This window comes from Arachis hypogaea, chromosome 6 (genome assembly GCF_003086295.3).
Source record: "Arachis hypogaea cultivar Tifrunner chromosome 6, arahy.Tifrunner.gnm2.J5K5, whole genome shotgun sequence".
Classification (NCBI taxonomy): Eukaryota; Viridiplantae; Streptophyta; class Magnoliopsida; order Fabales; family Fabaceae; genus Arachis; species Arachis hypogaea.
In genome coordinates, this window is record NC_092041.1 from 114,710,910 (window position 1) to 114,738,488 (window position 27,579).

Genomic DNA, 27,579 nt, shown 5'->3' on the forward strand with positions numbered 1-27,579 from the left:
AGCGTCCCTTCATTTGAGAGCATGATTGAGATCAGAGAGTTTGGCTCTTGTAATTCTTTAATATTCGTCAACCAAAACCTTTTATATTCTTAATAGGGTTGAATCGCACAATTTCACGCTAGAAAAAGAGCTATAGAGGCAGATTTGATAGATTGGAGACTGAAGTCATTATTTATATTTGAATGTGATACTCTTTAAAATTTAAAACCCAAATAAAATATTATTTCTGATTTTAATCTTATTTATCCAAATCAAAAATAATAATAACTTATTTAATTTAATATTTTTAACAATAAATAAAATTATCGTTATATAAAAGAATTGTCTTGGTACAAAGATAATTATAATATTTTCATTGGAATATTCACTTATTGTTAATACAAGCAACCTTAACAATTGCCTTTAAATCTCACCATCACCATCTTCACCTCCATCTACATATGCTCTTTTATTAAATGCTTTTTATTCAAGGATGTGGTATTTAAAGCTACGGGATTGTTATTATAATATAAAAAAAGGGCTACGGAAGGCATAATAATGATTGGAGCAAATCAAATCAAAAGCAACGTCCGTTGAAGGGCGGGTAAATACAAATGCATCTTGTTCTATCCAAGCAAATGCCTTTTGCACGTCCCTTGTTACTTGAATAATCATGATCACACACTTTCTCACACTCCGTCGGAATGCACTGAATCATTGGTATTTCCGATCGACATACAGTTACTTTTGCCTCTGCTAATAATCCACCATCTGCAACAATAAAACTATTATTTATTAATAATTAATTATTTCTAGAACACATAACAAAGATGAATCATAAACATATGATAAGTAATGTTACTTAGTAATACATACTAGAGGCAAAAGAGAGAATAATAAACAAAACTATAAGAGAAGTGGACATAATCTGATTCTTCATTATTTCTTGTATCACGAGGATGAGAATAAGATTAACTAATCGCTACCAAATATCAAGGCATCTATCTATTTAATTTATAGAGGAGGATAAGGAAAAAAATGATTCAGCTTTAATCGATATTAATTAGTTAACTAAAATTTATGATGATTTTATTTACTCGTAATATATTTAATTAATATAAATATTATTTTTATTTAATTGATGATTGATTGTATTTAATATCTATTTATTATATAGTAATAATTAATTGATTGCATATAATATTCATTTAATATGCATTTAATATCCAATATCTATTCTATCTATTCTATTATATACAAATTAGATTTTTAAACTTAATGATAAAATTGTTGACGTAGCATATTTATGAGAGTGTTTTCTGATTTTTTTTAACTCATTAAATATAATTTATTACGATGGATTAATTATATCAATTAATTAATTTGATTAAATATTTAAATATCACACAATTTAATATTATGTATATTAATTAATTGAATATAATAAAATCGTATAAATAATCTTTTTATCATTTTGGATATTTGAACTCTTTTTTTTTATTTTTTTCTCTTTACGTATAATTTTATTTTGCGTTAACTTTTGTTTATTTAATGATAAAATATACTCATGATAGTTTTATCATATAATAGTTTATTTTTTTCCTATGTATTTTGATTTGTATCATTACTATTGATCTTGTTATTTTCGTTTTCTTGAATTGTTGTTTATTTTTTTTATGACTTGATATTAATATGAATTTTATTATTTTTTCTAACATTCTTTAATATGAACTTCATTTTTTATTCTTGATTATTATTAATACTTTTATTATTTTCTTCTCTAATTATAAATCTCCTCATAATAATTCTTTTATAGAATATTTTTTTAGTCTAATAGATTTATTTCCTATTTTTTGTCAAAAATAATATATATTATTAGGAGAAAAAAAAAGAAGATACAAATTAAATTTTAAAATTCAAATTTAAATAAGATGTGTAAAGGGCAACTATTGAATTGAGATCTAGAATTCTTTTGATAGATTTAAACTCTTTGTATTATTGTCATTGAAAATTTAAAATACTATTATAAAATTATAGATATTTTTTATTTTATTGTTCTTAAATTATACATTATACCATATATTTGAAGAGTTTTATTTTTTTTGAAATAAGTGTGACACTATATACTTTTTTGGATACAAAGAGAATGAAGTTGAAGTAAGTAACAAAATTGATTATATAATAAGATACACATTCTTAGAATTTTTAGCACAATTGACAAATTTTTAGTTTCGAAATAAATTTTTATTCTACTTTGTATCTTTTATTTTATTTTTTTTATTTTCTTAATTTTTTTAATTAATTATGATTACAATAATCCATCACAAATTTTTGTTTTGTAGAAAAATTTGTCAATCATAAAATACAGAAGACTTAACCAAAATTTTTAAAAAATATTGGTTAATCACAAAATAAAAAAAATTATGAATTGTGCTTTAATTATGTTGTAAAATATAAATTGAGGATATTTAAAATTAATTTTTTTACCATTAATATTAAATTATAATAAGGTAAAAAATAAAAATGGTATATAATAATTTAATTTAATTATTTATACTACTAAAATTATTCTTAATTATATCCCATTCATTTTTATTCATTGGTGATCTTTGATTGTCTATTTTAAATAAAAATTTGAATTAATTGAATTGATTTTTTTTCAATTAGTAATATAATTATTGTGACATTTGCTTTACTCAGTAATATTTTCTATTTTATTTAATTCGATTAATCATCTTTTTCTTATTTTATGCTAATTTAACTAATTAAAGTTAATAAATTTCAGTTATTTTTATTCTTACAACTTTTTATTCTAATAATATATTTTAATTAATGAATTAATATAATTTTAATATTTATATGTCATTAATAATAATAATAATAATCTTATTTTAAAATGATATTTTATTCCCAATATATATATAATACGTCTAATTATAAAAAATCTACTATTTTTTTTGTACGATTAGATTAGACATATTTATATTCAATTTATTTGATTATTTAATTAGAATTAATTATATTAAAATATTATATTAAAATTATGGTAGACTAATTATATTGTTATTAATTAATTATATTAAAAGATTAAGATTATAATAGATTATCATTATTTTATTACTTTTTTATTTTTGATATTAATTTAGATATTTAGTTTTTATTATTTTTTTTATTCTATATATTTATTTCCATAAATCTTGTTAAATTAAAAAATAAGGTACTGTATCTCTTCTTTTTATTCCTCTTTTATATATATATAAAATTTATTAAATTATTTTTCTTTTGTCTAATAATTTTGTTTCTCTTTTATTTATATTTCTTTCTTTCAATATTTTATTAGTTTTTATTTTTTTAAATTTTATTTTAATTTATATATTTGTTCTTATTACACCTAACATTTCTTATTTATGTGTAATATATATTCTTATATGTTATACAAATATGATTTGATTCCATTAATTTGCCAAATTTTTTTAAAAAATCTAAAGCTAAAGCACAAAAATATATTTATAGATATTTTGCTTTTTTAACTAAAAAATGTAATATTTTTGTCATATTTGTTGAAATTCTAAGTTAAATATAAATATTAATTTTTGAAATAGAATAAATATATTTTAAATTTTTTGTATCTAAAAACAATAGTCTATAAATGTTAGAATTATTTATGTAAATCCCGCAAAATTAGCGAATAATTAGTCAATAAATTAAATTTTAATAAAGAAAATTAGAAATATGAATATTATATTAAATTAGGATAGAGCTCATTAAAACAAAAATTTTGACACCAATTTTAAAGAATTTAGCCCAAAATTGGGCCAAACAAACCGAACCAATCAAATCGGACTCGAACCGGACCCGTGGGCTCAACCAACTCACTTACTTAAGTGAGCTTCAGCTTACTTCTCTCCCTTCTGCATGCAAGAACGCTGGAATCCAGCAAGAGAGGAGAGGAAGAACATTTCCAAGGTTCCAAACCCTTGGCATTGACTTAAATCCACGTAACTTTCCGCTCTGAGCTTCGATCGTTGCACTGTTTGTGGCCACGCGTCTGCGGCGTCGAGCTCTGCAAAAATTGGTACATTGTAAGATAAGAAAGTCACATTTTCTTCCTCGATTTTCTCAGTTTTAGTTTTGAAAATTCCTGTGTAAAGATGTTGAAAATTGTTAAATTTCGGTGTTTAGGATCAAATTAACTTGGTGGAGTTGTCGAGTCTTGTCCCAATTTCCCGTTGATAAGGTGAGAATCCTAGAACCCTAGCTAATTCATTGTTTAAGTGCTTTGGGTATTGAATTTTGGGTATAAATATGTTATATTTGTATTAGGTGTGTATGTATGTATGATATGAAGTCTTTGGAGCCATTGGAAGCTTAGTTGGAAAATTGGTTGGTGTTAGAATTGAACTTCAGTGTGGAAGGCTTGCGAGCTTGTCTTACGGGGTTGTCTTGAGTAATACGTGGAAATCGGCTAAAGTATGATTTAGGTTTCACTTATATAATATATAATGTTCTTTGAAGACTTAGGCTAGTTGACTTTAAAATAGGAATGAATGTATGAGCATGTAAATTGATTAGTACTTAATGATAAATGATGAGTTTTTGCTTAACTATTGATGTTAGAATTGGGCTGTTAAATGATGACTTATTGGTTCTTGTAAAGTAGGAAAAGGAATGAACATGAGTTTGTGGTGGTATGTTGGTGTATGTTGTGACTAAAGTCATGAGAATTAAGTATGAAACTAGGTACATATTGATGTATAATTGATTGAAGCAGGTTGTGAATGACTTTGGTAAAATAAATGGTATATGGTGGCTATGCCGATTATATGTAATGGAAGTGTGACTTGAGTTTGGGTTAATGAAAATTAAGGTTTGGAGCTTTTGTGTAAAATTAATTTTTGGCCAAATTTCGGCAAAGCATAACTTGACTTCCGAATTTCCAAATGATTTCGAATTTGTTTTATATAAAAATTGGGTCCGAGAAGTTTATGCCGTTCAAAGAATGGAAGAAAAAGGATTGAAAACGAAAAAAAGTTATACGCGTCGAAAGTTTAGTGTCCCAAAATGAAATTCTGCAGTTTTTGATTCAGCAAAACTTTTGGAAAAACGTACTTCCATGCGTACGCGTGAGCTGGGGTTTGTGTACGCGCCTAGCTGCTCGCGACGCGACCAACCCTTTCAGGTTGAGATTCATGCGTACACGAGCAGGGGCTTGCGTACACGAGCAAAGATTTTTCACGCCCACACGTACGCATGGCCCCTGTTTTAGCAAATCTGGTTTTTGAATTTTAAACCTAATTTTAAACTTCAAAACCTCTATTTTCATTCCTTTGGTCCTAGATTTTGTTAGTAAGCCTAGTGATGAGATGGAACTAGAAAAGAGTGATAACTTGAGGGTGAAACAAGGTTGAAAAATGATGAATTTTGTATGAAAAATGCAGAGAACTGAAGTATATGTGATGCCGTGGTTGTAAAGGATGATTATGCATTGGTTATAGATGATTGTGAATGAATTATAATGATAATGAAACTGAAATTGATTATGATGTGCCTCCGGGTAAGACGCAGTGGTGTTAATCACTTGCTCCAGGTAAGAGGCGAGATTGCCGGGTAAGATGCAGTGGTGTATCCACTTGCTCCGGTTAAGAGTTTAAAGCTCCGGATAAGATGCAAGGGTGAAATTCTGTCGCCGCTTGCTCCGAGTTGAGAGCTATATGCCACCTGGATAAGAGGTAGAGTGAAGTTGTCCCCTGCTCCGGGTACGTGGGTAAGATGCAAGGGTTGCGACGTTGTCCCACTTGCTCCGTGTTTGGTGTACTGTCCATGGTTAGCTACCAGGACATGTCGGGATGGCTAAGTAACCGACAGTTGATATAAACAGCCATAGGACAGGCATGCATCATAAGCATATTGCTTGAATTGATTGTTCATGCTTTAATTGGGAATGCCTATGTGACTTTCATATGCTTACTTGTATACGTGCTCCTTGCATTACTTGTGTCCTAATTGTGTTTGTTATTGTCTGCTTGCTTGTCTATGTGATTATACTGGTGATGGAGGTTTTGGAGGAAAGAGGATGATGGAGGGTTAGGTTAAAGTATTTGGTTAAGTTTAGGAATTTTTAGAAAACCACCCTTATTTATGGTTTCACTTTTAATTCTTAAATTTTATAATCTGAATGTCGGCATTATAGGATTGTCTCTGGCATTCTAAAATTGCCTCTGGCATTCCCAAGACCTTATATCTTATGTGCGTGGCACATTTACCATGCTGAGAACCTCCGATTCTCATTTCATACTGTGTTGTCGTTTTTCAGATGCAGGTCGAGAGGCACATTGGTAGGTGTCTAGAGTTTCTGCGGCGAAGTGGTTTACTTTGGAGTTTTCTTTTGTTATTTTGATATTATTATATGTAAATTTATAGTTTCTCCTCTTGTGTATAAGAATGCTTGTTTTATGTACCTTTTAGAGGTTTTATGGAGAACTAGGATTTATGTATGTGCATTTTGGGACTTGGGACTATGTGTATATATACATAAATATTTTTCGGCCAGCCTTAGTTTCGCAAGCTGAATTAGGAACTTGTTATTTTGTACCTTTGATCTTCTACTCTTATCTTTTGTATAATTATGATAGTGGACTTTAGATTTCTTCGTACGCAAGTAACCACATTTTCTGAACGTTGTGCTTTTATATTTTACGATTTTTGCTTTATATTTTCATCAAGACTCCTCGTATATTAAATCCTTTCAATTATTATACTATATATTTTATTTTAGAGGTCGTAGTGCATCGCCACCTCTATTTTACATTCTAGGTGTAAAGCTCTGTGTGGTAGGGTGTTACAATTTAGATGGATAAGAAATAGTGAATATAGAATTATTTAGGATGGATAAAACTAAATACATCTTTTTATTGAAAATACAAATTTAAAAATATTATATTCAATTCTCAATGGTCAACCTCTAATTGAACCATTTATGTTCAAAAGATTTTTGAATAAATAAAATCATTTTAGTTATATCATTTTTTAAAATTTAATTAATTTAAAATATTTATTGTCATTGATTAAAAAAGTAAATTGAAATGACAATTTAATATTTCTATATTCTTAAAATATTATTTATTTGTTTTTCTAACATTCTCTATCATCCAATGATCACATTAATATAATTTAATTCAATAAAATGATTTTGTCATTATTTGATTGAATAAAAATTCTATTTTATTTAAAAATTTTAGGATTTCTCAACCTCAAGATCATCCATGTTAAATTATTAAAAAATATAACTGAGAGTGCAGAAGCCTCCCTTCATTCGAGAGTATGACTGAGATCAGAGAGCTTGGCTTTTGTGGTTCTTTAATTTTTGTCAACCAAAATCTTCTGTCTGTAGGAAAAGAGCTACGGAGGTGGGTTTGATACGTTGGAGACCAAAATTCTGAAGTCATTATTTATATTTGAGTGTGACACTCATTAAACCCTAAAATCCAAATAAAATATTATCTCTAGTTTTAATCTCATTTATCCAAATCAAAAGTAATAATAACTTATTTAATTAAACATTTATGACAATAAATGAGATCACCGTTATATAAGTCATTTTGAAATTATTTAATTCGTGATTATAATTAATATATGTATTGCCCATAAATATATTAAGAAATAATAATTTCCTAACAATCTTTCACTTGGGCTATACATATATATTTTTATGAGATTATTATATCTTATAACTTCTATGCGCACATCTGAATGTTATTTTTCTGATCTATTCTATTATATAAAAATCGGGTTTCTACACCTAATGATGAAGCTGATGTGGCATGCTTCTGATAATTTTTTTCGATTTATTTTTTTAACTCATTAAATATAAGTTACTACGATAAATTAATTATATTAACTAATTGATTTGATTAGATATTTAAATATCACATAATTTATTATAATTTATATCAATTTATTTTGGTAGTATTTTTTAATTTATTTCTTTTAATATTCTGGTAATATTTTTTAATTTATTTCTTTTAATTTATTAAACCAAATTAATTATACTAATTATATATATTAATTAATTAATTTGATAAATTTATTAGTCATTAAAATAATAAATCTATGAATTAATATGCAACTGAGATATTTTCAATTAATAATCATATTAAATCAAATCAAATCATATCTATTGTGTCAAATTCAAATTATGCGAATTAAGAACAAAATTAAAATAAGATGATATCTTGCTTATTCAAATTGAATGTAATAAATACAAATTAATTTTGTTAGATAATCATGAACTTCTAGTCTTTTATATATAGATGGCCAAACAAATTTATAAGAGCGTCTCTAATACTTGATATTAATTTTATTTTATTTTAGGTTTCACAAGATACCACATAAATATTTGTGGACTATATATCATAAGACTTGGTTTAAAATTTAATGTAAAATTTATTACTCCAATACTTAGTTTCATTTTAATTTAAATTTTAAAATTTTTTATTATTTTAAATAAATTTAATTAAATTGTGAAAATGTAACTAAAATAAAAGTATAAAATTATGAAATTAATAATTATATACCATTTTTAGATTGAGAGAAAAATTAAAATTTTATAAATAATTAAAAATTACATTAAATTAATTTGGATCTATTTTTCTATCAAATTGATAAGATAATAAAAAATAAAGTAATAAAATGAAAAGTATAAATAAGTACATCTAATTTATTTGAGTAAATTTTAATTGAGTCTTTGTTACAATGTTACAATAAAACAACATTACAGTAACATTATTAATGTTTATTTAATGGATGAGTTTAAACAAGTGGCAATATTTCATTCTTGTTGTTGTAAAGTGATATGGTATCTCTTTACTCATACTATTATCCAATGCAAGTTTCAATTTTAAATGAGTTCATTTACTGTACAGATCAAAATTGATATCTAAAATTGTTTTCATTGGAGTTGTTCTAAAAATCATCATTTTTAAAGCTCTTATTATTTCAACTCTTCTTTTTTTTTTTTCTTTTTTCTTTATGTATAATTTTTTTTATGTATAAATGTACTAAAAAAGAGAAGGCATAGATGAATGCTTCATTGATTGTTTGTTTGATGAATACTAAAGCTTAGAAATGACTCAATTTAAGCATCTTATCGCTACCGATGAAAGTTTGATCTGTAGTAATTAAGGTGACCAGTGTATTGATTTTTTTATAATATTGGATAGAAGAATATTTGTTAAAATGAGTATACTCATTGTAATAATTTTTTTGCCAATTTATTATCTTTTACCTAATAAACAATATTCATGTTGAATATATTATTTTCATTAGAAGTCATGCATAATTGATTGCTAATTTTGTGTAAAAATACTCCTGTGATGACTAAACATTGTACCATTAACTCGTTAAAGATAATTCTCCTATGATTATTCCAATGTATAACACCATCAGATAAAAACTTATTAGATTATATTTATTTCTAATGAGGTGAACGAGTTTTTAGACCTAATCACAGTTAGAATTGAAGAAGGTCAGAAAAATACTAATAATATAAACACGGTTTATTTTTAATATCCAATAATAATAATATATAAATTAGAACTAATATTATTCCGTACAATATAATAAAACGTATATTATATTTGAATAACAAGAATTTTTTTTTTTTGCAAATCACATTAAATACATCATTTAATTTGCTTACATATAATTTTAAGTTCTCATTTGCTATTAACACTGTACTCTTCATATTTTTAATTTTAAAATGTTATTTTTCATAATGAATATATTATGAATTGTGTTGAATTATATTGAATTGATTATTTTATGATTATCATATTATGATTTTTTATGTTAATTTAAAAAAAAATTCAAAAATTATCTATAGATAATTATGAGTATCTGCATTCCCTAAGAGAATAATTAAATACGGACTTGCGACGAAGATATAGAGGAGACAAAGGATTTTTTTTTTTAAAATAGGAGTAAAGGACGAGAAAAAGGAAGTCCGCCGCGCCCACACAAATATCCATTATCATCTCTAACTAACAACAGAAATTTAATTTGAGCCAATTTAAGATGGGATACGTAGACTTCATCTATGTTGACTATTGAGTCCTAAGATAATGAAGCAAATTCAGATTTGAGATTCGAACAATATACCTAGGTTAATCTTGCTCATTTGAGTTAATATTTTTAGTCATTGTTATAACAAATACTATACTATTAAATATTATTATATTTAATATATATAAAAGTTGAATATGCTTACAAAAATTTGTTTAATTAAACTAAAAAAATTCTAATTATATATTTTTTTTAATCATAAATATTATTTACTAACGTAAGAAAAAAATAAATAATAATAATAATAATAATAATAATAATAATAATAATAATAATAATATACTATTCTGGTAGTGTCGGTTTTCATGATCCTTTCGACTTCTCGTGTTAGGGGAAAGGATGTTGTTACGGGAGAGGATCTCAACCAGCTATTTGATGAGAAATCTTGAATTCTCCTTATTTTAGATGTCTAAAATGATTGATCTGTGGGTTTTATATAACACTTAAATTTTTTTTTGTAATAGTTGGTAGCTTTTTGAACACTTTTACCTTTTATTTTAGTTATTTCCACAATTTTATAAAGTAATGCTCAGAATTTTTGTATGTCAAAGAACCCTTTTGAAATGAAGCTAAATTTTTCGAGTTGAATATAATTTGCACGACTTCGGGTCTCAGCAACTTTGTTGAGTTATAAGTTATGAGTTAAACCCCAAAGTGGTCCTGAAATTCACGGTTTGCACCAATTTAGTCCCTGACTTACCAATTGCACCATTTATGTCCTCGACTTTGTAAAAATTGCACCAAGGTCGTCCTTAGCCACATCTCCGGGCAAATTAATGAACGCCGGCCAGGTGAGAAGCCATGCCCGCCCAACCTTCTTTCTTTCTTCTCTTCTCTGAAACCCAGCCCAACCCACAGACCTCCACACCAACCTTCCGTCCGTCCGTCCGTCCCTACCACCGGCGACCACCGTCGCTAACCCTCCCTCCTCCCTTCTTCCTTTTCTTTCTTCCCTATTTCTCCATTTCTTTCCTCCTGTACGCAAAACCCTGTTCGTGGCGCCACCTCTGTCTGCACTTTCCAGTTCCGGTGAAAACCACCAGCGGCGGCGAAACTCTGTGCCGCTACGACACTACCTCCGCTCTTTACGCTATCTTCTTTTTTCACTCCTCAACGCAGGTTCCATTCCATCCTCTGTGTCTGTTTCTTTTTTTTCTAATTATTTTTTTATTTCAGTGCCTTTTGATTCTGCTTTTACTGATCTTGTTAGACTTAGGATAGTTGATTATTTATGTTTCTGGACTGAATGTGTATTGGCTGGTTGAAATTTTTGGGTTGATTGATGCTTACATTAAACTGAAATTGCTGTTTATGAATCATGCATACAACCTGTTCGATAAATTGCCTGAAAGTTAAATCTTATGTCTGATCATCATAGGCTTCAAATTTTGTTCTCATTAGGCATTGTAACTCATATTGTGCAGTTTTCTATAAGTTTTTATGATGATTGAGATTGAATTTTGGTTATGCACTTGGTGAATATTCTTGCTTAACACCAAATTGAACTGGAATTTTAGAATTCATTCCTTGTTTGGTGTTAGCGAAATAAAAGGAAGAAAGAAAAGGAAGAAGGGAGGAGGGAGGGTTGGCGACGGTGGTCGCCGGCGGTAGGGCGGACGGACGGACGGAAGGTTGGTGTCAAGGTCTGCGGGCTGGGCTGGGTTTCAGAGAAGAAGAGAAGAAAGAAAGAAGGTTGGGCGGGCGCCAGGTCACTGCCGGCGTTCATTAATTTGCCCGGAGATGTGGCTAGGGACGACTTTGGTGCAATTTTTATAAAGTCGGGGACATAAATGGTGCAATTGGTAAGTCAGGGACTAAATTGGTGCAAACCGTGAATCTCAGGGACCACTTTGGGGTTTAACTCTATAAGTTATTAGTTTCTTTTCACAGCGCTGACTTCGAGTAGTTAGTCTTTATTAAGTTACTTTTACCGCTAGTTTTTTATCCGATCTCATTAAGGTCACTTTGTTCGAGTTCTTTGTATAACTTCTTACATTAACTTGTACTTTGTCGCTTGATTTTAAATAGTATTTGTCTCAACCAATTTGAGTTGGTTGAGTGGTCATCTTACTTGTTTGTTTAAGTAAGTATTAGGGATTCGAATTCCGTCTTGTGTGTGTAGTAACCCATTGGCTAGCAGCAGGCCCTTAAATGAAGCTCTAATCCGTGATAGATTAGTCTTCAGCATGCCGAGCTAAAAAATGCCGTGAAAAAAAATAGTATTTGTCTTTATGGTCTGCCGAATTGAAAAATATCGTAAAACAAATAATGTCTTTAAAGTAGAATAATTTTTCATCGATAGCAATACTTATATGGAGATTTGTCTTTGCTAAAATTTACTTGGGATAATTTTATTTGTCGGCATCATATTCATTTTTTAAAGTAAAACAAAATGACCAATGTTGGTACCTGGCAAAAGTTCATATTTTATGACATAATTTCTAAGCTTTCAAATTTATATAGATTTATATCATTACAAAAATTATTACTTTGGTTGATATTTCTTGGTAACATTATTGGAACAACATTGTTGAGAATTAGTTTGTGTGAAAAGAAACCGTAATAATTTTTGTTATTCAATAATTTATTCTTTTGAAAAATGAATCATTATCCCTTAGATTGGTAAATATATTTTACTCTAATTTCTTACACTAATTTATTCAACAATAATTGCCATTAAAAAAAATAGATGACCACATTATCCTGTAATATGATGCAAGAAATAATTGTTTATTTTAAAATTAATTCTAAATAGCGAAATAAAATTTAAAATAATATTTTTATTTTGTTATTAAAATTTGAATTTAAATTCAGAATTCATTAACAACTCATCTTTTTTAATTTCAATAGCAAAAACAAAACTGATTTGCAAAATATTTACTATTTAATAATTTTAAACACGTGTCATCATCAAAAAGAGCCTGCACAACAAAAAGTGAAGGCTAATGGTGTCATGGTGAGCCTAGTTCAAGTGAGACTAATGCTAAAACTCGAATTAAACTCCAAAATGATTTTTGAAATTGGCGTAAACTAAAAACATTTCTCAGATTCTAATTACACTAATTATGTCCCTTAGATTGATAAAAATATACCATGTTAGTCCCTGACCCATTTTCTATTAACGACGTGATGACATGGCTTGATGACGTGGGCTGTCAGTGACATGTGTCACTCCATGGTTTGGCAACGTGTAATGGTATGATGATGTGGTGACCAGTGACACATGGCATGCTGACGTGGATGATTGTGCCACATGTCGCAATGCTATTTGGCCATGTGTCCATTATTTTCACGTGTCGCAACAGTATTCGCCTACGTATCATTCATTGTGTCATCATTGTAAATGCACCAAATTAGTCTCTTACTTTGCATTAAGTGACTCATTTTAGTCCCTAAAATTGAATGTCGCGCACTGAATTAGTCTTTTCACCAGTTTTTTCTCATTTTTTTAATTTAAAATTTTTAATATCTTGGATACACTCATTTCAATTCTATTTTTTCAATATCGTTTAAATACGAGTGATTTCTAAAAATTTTTAAGATTTTAGTTTTAATTATATAATTTTTTCTATGATAATTTAACATTGGTAACTTTTGTAATATACAAGTATGTTATTATAAAAAAAAGAATTATATGATTGATTAGACACATTTTTCATAAAAAAATGTGTTTTTAACAAGAAATTAATAATTAAAATAAACATTTTTTTGTTCTTATGAAATACACGTTTTCGTTGTGTGTAAATGGGCTAGACTGAAGGCATTTTAAACGTCCTTACTACCATCTCCGACCTCTTCAGTCTAGATGAAAGAGGTCGAAAATGGTAGTGAAGACGCTTGAAATGCCTTCACATCAACTTCAAGATGGCGGTTAGAGGTATCTGCAAGAGAAAAAATATTTTATAAAAGTATTGAAAGAGGTCGGAGATGGTAGTGAGACTGCTTGAAATGCCTTCACGTCAACTCCAAGACGGCGGTTAGGGATATCCGCAAGAGAAAAATATTTTATAAAAGATAAGCACTTGTATTTGAATAACATGTGAAAATATAGAATTGAAATTAATGAATTTAAAGGTATTTTAAATTTTGAATTTATAGAAAGAAAAAAAAAAGGAGAAAAAATTGATAAAAGGACTAGTTTAGTGCACGATATTCAATTTCAGAGACTAAAATGAGCCACTTAATACAAAATGAGGGACTAATTTGGTACATCTACAATGATGACACAATAGATGATACGTGAATGAATATTATTGTGACACATGGCACAAATGGATACATAGCCAAATTGCATTGTGACACGTGGCATAACCATCCACATTAGCATGCCACGTGTTATTGGTCACCATATTATCCTACCATTACACGTGTCTAAACTATGAAGTGACACGTGTCACTAATAGTCCACGTCATCAAGTCATGTCATCACGTTAATTAAAAATGGGTCAGGGACTAATATGATACACTTTTGTCAATCTCAAGGACTTAATTGGTGCAATTGGAATCTTAGAGACGATTTAGTGCACGACACCAATCTCATGGACTAGGTTTAGCTCGCTAACCAATCTGAAGAAGTCACACTAATCGTCCGTCGATGTTTAGCGATTTCAACTCTGTTCAATTTTCCTGGGAGGTTGTCTAAGATATAGTTAAATAGTTAGTGAAGAAAAATGAGTTTGCCATCAATTCTAATGAAACTAGAAAAAAGGATAGAACATTCTAACATAAAGTTAAATTCTACATTTGATAGTAAATAAGTTACTATTCTGCCAATAGTATTGCTTAGACCGAAAATGTTTAATATGGCTATTATTATCTTTCCAACACGAAGCCATGGTTTTTCTTCTTCTTTTTTTTTTCCCCTTGAAACAATTCAACATTATTGGCAGATGCATGTCTGCAAAAGATACAATGGTCAATACTCAACTGGAGAATATTAATTCTGCAAGAAAAAATAGCTCAAAAATAAAAAGATCGAGTGCACTAAGTTCATGTACGATTGAAAAACTCTGCAGTGAAAATTCAGCAGGAGAGAACTTCGGCGAAAGTCTGAATTCTAGTCTAATGAACTTGATTGGTTGTATATCTGCCTTTCACTGACATCACTCTCCATAGCATATCCTTTATCATCCATGACATGAGCTTTATCTGATAAATGTTGCACTTTTGAAGCTTGAAGTTGTAGTTTTTCTTCTAAATCTTCATTGTCGATATCTTTGTTGTTAACATTGTGCTGTGCATTACCGTTAGTTTCCATTTTTGGATTCTGTATCCTTTGTTCATTATCTTCATCTTCAAAGCTATTAGATTCAATATGTTTATTTACAGTGCTATTCTCTGCACTGTCCTCATTTGCGGCACTAATTTCTCCTTTGTCTGATAAATTTTTCATATTTGTCTGGGTGCTCTCTTCATTGCCCTTGAATTTATGTTCACCATTACCTTCACCATCTTTGGTTTTGATGTACATCTGCACACCGTCCATGTTCATAAGGCTAGTTTCATCTTCATTTGATAAACTAGCCATAATTGGATTCTGTTTATCAACTTCGTTGCTCTTGCTTTCAATGTGAATCGTTTCCCTCTCGTTGCTCTTCCTGCTTTCAATGTGACTATGTTCGCCATCTTTGTTCTCAGTATTCTCTGAACTATCCATATGGATGATACCATGCGCTTCAACGTTATCTAGTAAATCTACCATATCTAAAGCCTCTGTGCTCTCTTCACTGCCCTTCTCATAGGTTGTAATATCTAAGCTATCTTTTTTCTCAGCACTCACTTCAGTTGTATATAAATTTACCATATGTCGAGCATTTGTGCTCTCTTCACTGCCATTTGTATTGGTAACACTACTTCTCCCATCGTCGTTTTCGGCGACAGTCTCTGCGCTATTTTTCTTCTCAAGACTCCGTTCAGCTTTATTTGATGAATTTACCATATCCAGAGCCTTTGTGCTCTCTCCACTGCCGTTTGCATTGGCAACACTATTTCCCCCAATGTTGTTATTAGCGACAGTCTCTGCACTATTTTTCTTCTCAGCACTGACTTCAGCTTTATGTGATGAATTTACCAAATCTGGAGTCTTTGTGCTTTCTTCACTGCCATTTGCATTGGTGGCAACATTTTTCCCACCGTTGTTTTTGGCGAGAGTCTCTGTGCTATTTTTCTTCACAGAACCCAACTCAAACGGCCCTAGCTTAGCTTCAATATCCTTGACAACAAAGTTTAGAGATCTCACATCCCGGGCCTCTGCTAACCTGCTGCCTGGTGATGCCTAAAACAAGAAACCATATGTTTGAACATTGAATATAACAAAACTTTATCTAATGAGTTCTCCTAGTGAATGCTTTAGCTAAACTGACCTGTATAATTTGCTGTACCCGTCTTTGAAGATCTTCCCCAGATGCTTGCTTGTACATGCCTTTAAGCAAGTGCCACAAGTGAGAACGAACATCATCTGCGCAGTGCTTTTCGATCACACATTGTGCTATAGCAGATCGACAACCTAACGAATGAAATGGACAATCTACAAGCTTCATCGGACAAACAGTGATACAGTGTCTGTCCATTGCACGCCTCATAATGCTATCTGAACACTTCTGCTCACATGGAATTATCTTGAAAGGACAAATTGAGTCATGCTTTTCCAAATGTTTTGCAATTAACCTTGCATTGCATCCCTCGTTTTCACAGAATAGAGGTCTGAAGTTACAATGGTAAGCATGAACAGCGAGATCATCTACAGATCTGAACTTCATGGCGCAATGAAATTCATTCTTGATGTCAACATTCTTTAGAATCGCCTCTGCAATCGTTTCTCTTCTTTCCAGTGGCCAAAAACCAGTCAGTTCCATCTCCTGCATGAAGTCATCAATCTTGTCTTCTCTCATATCAGTGAGTAGCAATCCAGAAACCCGGGTAAATAAATTCCTCTTTGAAATAGCAAAGTCATCAACGAAGTTAGAAATGATATCAAAAGGATGATCCGATTCTTCACCATTAGGACCACCATCCAAGACAATAGACTCAGCGACAAACGTTTCGCTTCTCTGCGTAATATAGATTATCATTTCCTTTCTCAAATCAACAGCCACTGAACCAGGAGTCTTGAAGCTCCCAGCTGTGCTATCAACACAGGAAGTTGCTAGCCCTGGAAGCAACATTTGCGCCAACTTGTAAACTACTTCTGTATCACAAAGATCACAATAAAGCATAGAACCCCCTTCCATTTTCTCTTCTTCAACCCTCTCTGAATTGAGATCCACCTTGAAGTCTATCGTGGGCGGATTCATGCTTATTAATTTCTAGAAGAAGAAAAGGAAAAAAGTGAAGCTTCAGAAATACCATATCATTTTACACTCTTTGATATGCCTAAAATGAAAAATTCAAAGTTCTATTAACTCATCATTCTTATGCTGTCTGGTGAGTAATTTCTAATTTCTATCCTATTCTATAAGACAACAGAAATAAGCATATAAAGCACAAAATTGAAGAGACATCGCACAATTTGAAATTCCAGATGCTATCATCATTTACTAAAAACCTAAAAAGTCTAAGATACTAAAACCTAACAAGTCTAAGATGAAATTATAGATCGGTAGCTAAACGAACTAGTAGTTTATAGCAACCAACAAATTTTCACATCTCAGTTTTCTGATTTCTCAACATTTAACCTAATTGAATTGAGTAAATCAAACCTTCTACAAACAGAACCAATGCCATTAAATCTGAAGCCTCGGCAACCCTTCCAAATTTGATGCGAAAAATTCAGACACGAGTTATTATTATTCATGTAAAGTGACCCTTCTTAATTATTATTATTGTTTTCAACATCTCAAAATTATAATGTAAAAGAATTGCGGGAAAAAAAAAAAAAAGCTTACCGAATTTGCGATCTTCAAACAATGTGAATCATTAATTGAACAATGCTTGTGCTTGTGAATTTTGAAGGAACATTCGCCTTTTTAGCTGGCCGAATGTCACAACCTCCATTCCAATTTTCTTGTATCTATGATCTCTTTGTTTTGCCAAATCTTCTAACTCTACAATATTATTAGTAGTCTTTGACTGTTTAATTAATTTGTGAACCTTATATAATTTTTTTCAATTAGATTTATATCTAACATCCATTGTTATAAGTACGTTAAAAAAATAAAATGAAGAAACAGATACCAATATCGCTTATTTTCATCCTTCATTTTTATAATCATGTATTAAGCTAGTGACTAAAGTGCTGATTAATAGATTACCACCATTTTTGAATGAGATTGTTAGCCCAACTCAGAGAGGGTTTATTCATAGTAGAGGAGCACCTGATAATATTATTGTCGCCCAAGAAGTTCTTCACTTTCTTAAGCGGACAAAGTCTAGAAAAGGAGCTATGGCTTTTAAGATTGATTTAGAAAAGGCTTATGATAGAGTTGATTGGAATTTTCTTGAGCACACTCTTCAATCTTTTGACTTTCCTTCTCTAATTATTCGGCTTGTAATGAATTGTGTTCAGGCCTCAAATCTTTCCATCCTTTGGAATGGGAATAGATTGGACAGCTTCCAACCTCGCAGAGGGCAGGCAAGGAGATTCAATTTCTCCGTATTTATTTGTTTTGTGCATGGAGAGATTGGCGTGTTTCATTTCCAAACAAGTTGACGAGGGTATTTAGGATGGTGTGGATGTTTCTAGAGGGGGACCTAGAGTTTCTCACTTAATGTTTGCAGATGACCTCCTCCTTTTTTGTAAAGCGAAGAAAAGTCAAGTTCAGAATGTTGTGCACACCTTGGAGTTGTTCAGTAAGGCTTCAGGTATGAAGGTTAACATTGAAAAATCTAAAGCTATTTGTTCTAGAAATATCTCTAATAGATGGAAGGAAATGTTGTCTGGTATTTCTCATATTCCTTTTACTAGTGACCTAGGCAAATACTTGGGGTGAACCTTAATCATTCTCGAGCTGCTAGATCTATTTTTTCGGACTCTTTAGAGAAGATCAAGAATAGGCTGGCTAGTTGGAAAGGTCGGCTCCTTAACAGAGCAGGCAGACTTTGCTTAATTAAATCTGTTGCTTCTTCTCTTCCTATTTATCAGATGCAAGTGACTCTTTTTCCTACTTCGGTTTGTCAAAAGATTGATTCTGTGCTTAGACAATTCTTGTGGAAGGGAAAGGTGGGGGAGCGTTGCTTAAATTTGGTCAAGTGGAGCAAAGTTGTCACTTCAAGAAAATATGGAGGATTGGGAATTAGAGATACTCAATGTGTAAATTTTGCTTTACTCGGAAAGTTTGTTTGGCAATTATTGCATAATAAAGATAAGCTTTGAATAAGAATTATGTTGGCAAAATATTTATCTGCGAGTTCTTGCTTTTCACCCAAATTTTCTAATAATGTTTCAAGCACTTGGCGAGCGATTTATAAGACAATAGAAAAGCTTCGTGATGGTTTTGATTGGTGTACAAGTAGGATGTCTCAATCCTTTTAGTATCATGCTTGGCGACCATGTAGAACGCTAGCTCATTTGGTTCCTTTTGTGCACATTTCTGATTCTCACTTGAAGTTAGAAGATGTCTGGCACCATGGGCATTGGCGGTGGGATATTCTTTGCACAATGATTTCGGAAGAAGTTAAACTTGATTTGATGCTCTTTGATCCTATCAAGCAGGCAGGAGATAAAACAGGTTAGTTTTGGACAAACTCAAATACTCTCACCTACTCGACTAAAAGCGGGTATAAATGGCTACTGAAGAAGAAATTTGGCTGGAATGATAATGAAAATTGGCTTTGGCTTTGGCGCTTGAGAATACCGGAGAAGATAAAGTGTCTGCTTTGGCTTTGCCTCAACAACGGAGTTTCCACAGCTAGTTACCGGTTTCAAAGAGGTATTTCTACTTCTAATTTTTGTCAGAGATATTATCTTGCTCTAGAGGATATTAACCACTGCTTTAGGACTTGCCAAAAAGCTCGTCAGATTTGGATTAGCTTAAATTTGGGAATGACCGCTGAGGATTTTAGTTTGGAATTTGTGTCTTGGATTCATTCTAACCTCCACAAAAATGAGTTTCTCTTTGAAGCGGCTTTTTGGTGGATTTGGAGGGATAGGAACAATGACATCTTCCACCAAGATGATCCATGGAGTAAGGAGAAAATTGTTCACTTAGTTAAACATGCTGCTCGAGATTTCTCTAATGTTGTTATCAACCAAAAACATATTATTCCTTCTTCTTTGAAATATAAATGGGAACCACCTCCAATGAATGTCTGTAAAGTGAACTGCGATGCAAGCGTTTTTGAAAATGAGCAATTAGCTGGCTCTAGATGTATTATTAGAGACAGCATGGGAATCTGGATAAAAGGTTGTTCTGCTAGTATACCTCTTTCTAGTGTTTTCTGTTGTGAGCTTCATGCTATTTGGAGAGGGCTTGTTATGGCTTGGGATTACAAGTGCAAAGAGGTCATATGTGAAACTGATAATCTTGATGCGTTTCTTCTTGTTTCGTGAGGCACAACCAGCATGATTAGAAATGACTCTGGTCTGCTTGACAAAATCAAAGAGATGCTCCAGCGCAATTGGACAGCTACTTTAGTACTCATCCAGCGAACAGCAAACAAAGCGGCTGATTTAATGGCTAAGACTGCTGTTTTAAACAAGCAAGTGTATCTAGAATGGTTACTGCCTCCTAATAATTTAGACATTATTATTAGAAAAGAGTACTACTCTTTTTCTTAGGTCTTTTTTCTTTGTGTTATGTTCAGTAAAAAAAAAAAAACTATTAAAATTAATTAATATATATTTATATTAAATAATTAATTTTAACGGTTGATAGTATTTTTCAATATATTTCTATCACTATCTATAACAATAAAGTTCCGAGGCAGCACAACATGCAATTGTTGACCACTAAAAAATAGTTTCATGTCAAATTATTTCTTCTTTGGTAATCAAGGTTCCCACGAAATTTTAAAAAGCCGCTCATTATTGCATTAATTAAAGGCTTAAACCGATAAACTTTTATCACGTGTTTATAAAGAGGGTTAATTTATGGTACTGATGCAAATTGGTACAGATTTATAGATATTTTTTTTTTGAGTGAATATGAAATTGATACTTAGTGTTATTTTGTAAAATTTGTCTGTTTTAAGGGTGGTTGAGCCAGTTAATCAAACTTACTTGATTTAAATGTAAGATGATAGATTTGTTAAAGTGGACTTTAACAGCAGTGAATTGGTTAGCCAAAAAAGACTTGATTTTTTTTTTGTGAATGAAAAAAAAAATAGGAAAAAGCAGGTTCAGCAGTATCCATAGAGGGTGAAGTAAAAACAAAGATCTCCCCAAAAATGAAACCCTAGGTTGCAAGGAGAGGGATACAATTGCTGTGATAATGCCGTTGCAGAGGATCACGTCTGGAAACCGATATTGATCAAAGACGCGGATTCATGTCATAGCCTTGTGGGCGTTGCATTGCTTGCGTATGGCCGTTCACGCTTTTGCTGCCGGCATAATCGGTAATTACGGTTGTTCTAGTTTGGTCCATAACTGAAAAAACACTAAATTAGGACTATCTTCACCACAAAAATAAACGACCACCTGTATGTTCGATAGAACCAGAGATTCCCTCCTCCCACACTGATCGGAGCCCTATCTACCCGAGAGGGTAGGCTTCCTGTAGCAGGTTCTTGGTTGTCTCGGTTGCTTCTTTCTTCAGACTTGGCGATGAGGAGGGGATCAGATAGTCTTTCCTTTCGCTTCGCTGGAGACCTAAAGCCCTCCTATTCATTGTTTTGATTCGTTTTCAATTACCTTTGCCGCATGCCACGGAATGGAAGGGGGCTCGATCTGCCATCCTGAGGCGCTAAGGGGCTGAAGTTTTTGAAACGGACAGCAATGTTTTGTTGACGCCTTGAATCAAGCTTTTGACTGAGACCCACAATGTCTTTCTTATTCTAAATCGAACACTTTCCTGCAGGTATAAATTTTATTGTTTTTGCTCTGTTCGAGTTTATAGTATTCAAAATGTCATGCTGATGTGATTAACAAGTGTCTAACGTTCAACTCTTCCTTCCATATTTAGTTGCTTCCACAAATTAAACTCTGAGGATTGTAAAGTAAATCTAATAAGTCTGTCAATCTTATCATTTTCCTAGTCTCTAATTCTGTTACCTACTTGTGCTGCTTATATCTCGTATAATTCAATGGTTAAAATGTTATTAATGGATCTTAGTTTTCTAGATTTGTATATAGTAGTAGGGGGTGAACTTGATTTGGTTTGTTATAATATTCCATCATGTTAAATTCCTTTGGGCTTGAAGCTATTTATTTCAGAGTGCTTAATTTTAATATAAGATTGTGCCACAAGGGTTGACCTGTTGCTTTGTCGACAGTCTAATGTCATGTAATGGCTCTACTTTATTTTAAATATTAAGTCTGCGATGCAAGTCAAGATTTGTTCAAGGCGAATTTTTTTCTCTGCCTCATGTAACTCTAGACTTCTATACTTAAGTTTCAGGCTTTATGAATTCTTGCTGCATGTTTTGTTATTTAAAGGAAAAAATATGTGATGATGGCACTTTTCTTTCATAATATTTGTCTTTGTTCAAAGGTTGTAAAGCCTAATTTCAATTACAGTCAAGTCGAAGTTTCAAATACACAATATGTCATCAGGTAAGCTAAGCCCATTCTTGTTTGCTTTGAATTTACTTACATTCCTATCAAAAGTAATCTGATGCTAAACCTACTGCTTACGAATTGCAGGAAATAGAGTAAGATATATCGGCTTTGGAGTGAATATTTGGTTACCTTTGTAGAGTTCTGAATTTTTTATGAATAGTTCTCATGTACTAAGAAACACACAAACAGTTGAATCAAGGTCAAGGAAAAAATGTTTCATGGTTACAGGGATCAATAGAGCTTTTAGTAGCAAAAAACGAAGAGATTCTTTTCGTGCAACTTGGATGCCACAAGGTGATCAAGTGACATTTTAGTCCATTTTATACTTTTGGAGAACTTCCAGCTACCAAGGAGACGAAAAGCTATGTGAAGTAAAAGAAGAAAAGGTCGCCGACTGCTACTAAGAACCTAACAGAACTTTTCCAAATTTGGGTTCCAACGAAGAAGAGTTGAGGACCCCAGGACAGCGCTTTACTAGGTATGCCATTCTTGGAGACGATGTTTGTATCGCCGAAGCCTAAAAATAGAAAATAGAAATGGAATATTCTTGCTGTTTTTTCTTTCTTATTCATTGTATCTGCCGAATGGTTTGAAATCAATTGAGGAAAGAAGGAATTGAAGATTTGATTACTATACAAAATATTTTAAAATTATTGTTTTTTTCTTATGGTAGTACCATAGTTACATTTTAGCATTTTTCTCGTAATTTAAACATTTTATTATAATTTGGATCCAATAAAATTAAAGACACAAAAAAAGACAACCAATAAATATTATCATGTTAAAATTTTGAATACATTATACATATTATATAAAAAAATTTAATTCACATATCAAAATATGACAAGTTGATAATTCACCACCGTTACAAGTTCTCTTTGTGATTTGTAAATCTCACTCACTCACATATACATACATGTTGCTTTGCATATACTTTTTTTTTAAATATTTTTAAGAGTATAGCTTAAATCTCATCATTTTTTAAGATTTTAGCTTAAAACTCATCTTGAAAATTGTAAGCAGAATCCAAATTCTATTAAATTCTTAACTTTTAGAAAGTTTACATTTCATGATTTAACCTAAATCTCTAATATTACAGTAGGATTTAATTTAACCATAAAACATAGTATCAACAATCAAATAGCACTTATAATTTCATAAATAATAGACAAAATTAAATAAATTTATTTTGAAGCAAAGAGAAATGATTGTTTTTTTTTTTAATTCAGAATTTAATTTTAAAATTTTTTGCACTCTGTACTTGACAAAAAAGAGAAAATTAAATATTGGCATGAGAAACAAACTGAAGAAAAAAAAAATAAAACTCAAGTTATAAACAAATATTGATTATCTCTCACTCAATTTGAAAATATATTTTTATTATAATATTTATGACATAAAAATAAGTTTATTTTTCTATTTTTCTCCTTCTAGAGGATTAATTATTACTTTTGTTAAAATATTAATCTTCTTTTTTCGTTAAATGCTCACGCATGTATGCACATAGAGATATATATTACACCACATAACTATTAATTAAGAAAAAAGATTGTTTTCAAAATTCAAAACTTTTAAAAAAAATTAATCGAGATAATTCAATTCAGTTTAAATAATAACTATTTCAACATATTATTGATATGTTAAAAATTAACTATATACTAAAATTAATTTATACATGTAAATAATTTTTAAAATATATATATATATATATATATATATATATATATATATATATTTTGGTCAAACGGATTGGACAGCCCCAATCTTAAGCAATACATCCATATTTCACACACCCACTCACACACTAGCATGAGTAGTAAAGATTTTTAAACAACACCCAGCTTTTCAGCTGGAATTTGAACCCGATGCATCTTCTTGTAAGGCAACCACTAAACCAAGCCTTGCAGTGCCTAAAATATTTTCATACTAATTACATAATTTTTTTTTGGACGGATAATTACATGATGTTATTGAACCATTAGCATTAATCAACCAAGCCTTCTTCCTTTTTTTTGGTTAGCAAAAATATTTAATGGTTCAAAAATTATTTAAGAAGACAATGTATCACAGTCCAATAGTTTCTAAAAGTATTTATGATGAAGGTTTAGAGACCGAACCACCTAAGAAAGTTCAATAAAAAAAAAAAAACACAACAAACCAATAATAAAATCAAACAATGAAAGATCTACTTTGAGGTCCAGTATCACAGTCCAATACTCTATTACTGGGCCAAACATTTAAAGATCCACTTCCACTATATCCAAACCAAGCCAATGTCATTACCATGGTTTGTCTCTTAGGCCCAGTTTGGTTGGGTAACCAATTTAATTAAGCTCTTTTTGATAAAATAACTTAAATAATAAATGACTCTGTTAAAAGTAACTTATAAATAAGTTATTTTGTGTTTGGATTTTTAATTCTAAAAGTATTTATTTTATAAAAATGTAATGAAAAGTAGAAGTATTATGAGAGAAGTCATATTTTTTAACTTCTCTATAAACTCCAAAATAGCTTCTTAAAAAGTTACAATTTGGTTTTGAAAATTGCACCAGACATTAATACTACTACTTTTCATAAATCAAAAGTTAAAAAAAAAACTACTTCTAGAGTTTCCAAACGGACCCTTAATCCTCCCATCATGCTCTCAAGCTCTCTGAACCATACTGCAAATTGTTTCCCCACCTTCCAGCATTATTCCACGTGTCATCATTATACCTTTCTAAGAGAATATCTATATATGAAAATCTGTATTGTATAATTGGTCTTGTAAAAATAAAGAAAAACTAAATGATTGAGTGGTTTTATGTAAAAGTATTAATTAAAAATAGTTAAATAAAAATTTAATTAAATATATTAAATTATTTAATATTTTTTAATTAATAATTTCACATAAAAATAACTTGACGAGTGTTATGGAACTATTAATACAGGCCACTTCAAATTCAACATTTTCAGTTGAATTTTCTTCTTGTTCTAAATTTTCCTTTTGAAGATGCTAGAGGCAGAGGGGTCCTGCAGCTATTACCTACTATATGTAGTGATCGGTGATCCATTGCTATTTGAGAAACTCCGAATTTCAAAACACAAGAGTTAGAAAAATATCTACAAATATTTTTGTTAATAAATAACGAATATAAAAAAAATAATGTTACATAGCGTTAAATATTATTATTTTTGTCAGTAATTTTATTTATATTTATAAATATTTTATATATAAAAATTATATAATTTATACATATAAATTAATATAATTTGTATTTATATTTAAAAAAATATATATATTTATTAAAAATAATTAATATTTGTACTGATTAAATAATGACTAAAAATATTAAAAATTGTTATTTTTTAAGAGTTTTTCTAAAAAAATGTATTAAAAATTAATTATTTACATAAAATAATATAAATAATACAAATAAGATCAAACTAAATATATATTTTAATAATTATATTACGTATAATAATTAATTTTTAACATATACACTCCAATGTTTTTTTTTTCTTTTTTGATCGTAACATATCAATTTTGTTTTTTTGTTGAAAGATAGTAACATATCAATGAAAAAGGAAAGTACATAAGCAGGCCAAGAGCATCAAACCCTAGGAAAGAAATTAACTAAGGGCAGAAAAGAAAATTTGAATCCCATGGGTATCTAGTATTTAGATTAAAATTGGTAAACGAGAGTTTGTATTAAATTGATTTTTTAAATTTAATTTTGATAAAAAAAAGTTGTTATTAATGTAATTTATGTTTAAAATTTTATATAAAAATAAATTATAATAAATTAAATATTATTTAGATTACATTATTAAAAATTACGTCTAGATAAAATTTATTAAAAGAATATAAATTTATATTACTTAAAACTATATTTTTTAAACATTCTTTTGACTATAATTTTTCAAAAAAAAAATATAATTTTTTTGCGTTAAAATTTAACATTCTTTTGGTCATAAATAGAAGAGTTATAGAACAATGATCAAATTTTTTCCCTCTAATTGTATAAATATTTTATTATATAAAAATATTTTTAAATTCTAATTCATAAAAAAATTACTATAAACTCTGACTGACTTAAACATTAAAATTTTTTATAAAGTACATCTTCATTCTCACTCAAAAAATCCATTTGGCTTTGTCATCCTAACAAAGATATCGGAATCCTCAGTCAATCCATGAGAGAAAGAAAATAAATTTTTTTAATTGTAACTATTAAATACAAAAACTATTAATGTATTGTTTCATGTAAATTAGAATTGGAATATAGAATCACATCTGTGTTTAGAAAAAAAAAAAAAAAAAGTTGGGACGTTACTAATACTTAAACGTTGGCTAAGGCTTATCCATCTTGATTCTTGAGCGCTCTTAGCCTCCCACGTATGCAACAACATTTCTACGTGGCTACCATCATATTATCATAAGACTACAACTCCATCTTTTCTTTTGGTACGTCCATCATCTTCACCTAAATTATTAGGGTGGTGTTCATATGTTATTGTGCATTGAGGATCAAGGTCTTGCTACTTATAGCTATGAGTAGAATTTAATCAGTATGATTTTATTGTTGCCAACTATTATGAATCAACTATCCAATCATACATACGGACGGATCCAGAAATAATATCATGGGCCAATAATATATATAATATTAAAAAATTATACAAAAAATTATATAATATAAAATGCATTTCAAAAATATACTGATAGAGAATATATTTTAAAATACAAAAAATATATATATACTTTTTATTAACGAAGTGGTCGATTTCTCATTTCATAAAATTTATCGATAATAGAATTTGTGTCAAATTTTTCTATAATTTTCTTT

At 30.0% G+C, this 27,579-nt stretch overlaps 1 protein-coding gene across 1 annotated transcript; it reads right to left on the reverse strand.

The window, feature by feature from the left end:
* Nucleotides 1-14,804: 14,804 nt before the first annotated feature.
* Nucleotides 14,805-18,361, reverse strand: LOC112755966 (uncharacterized). Its single transcript, XM_025804325.3, has 3 exons — nt 17,982-18,361; nt 16,461-17,402; nt 14,805-16,372 (listed from the first exon to the last, which is right to left on the reverse strand). Exons 2-3 carry the CDS (start codon nt 17,388-17,390, stop codon nt 15,155-15,157), a joined length of 2,148 nt encoding a protein of 715 aa, XP_025660110.1. The 5' UTR covers nt 17,391-17,402; nt 17,982-18,361; the 3' UTR covers nt 14,805-15,154.
* Nucleotides 18,362-27,579: the final 9,218 nt, after the last annotated feature.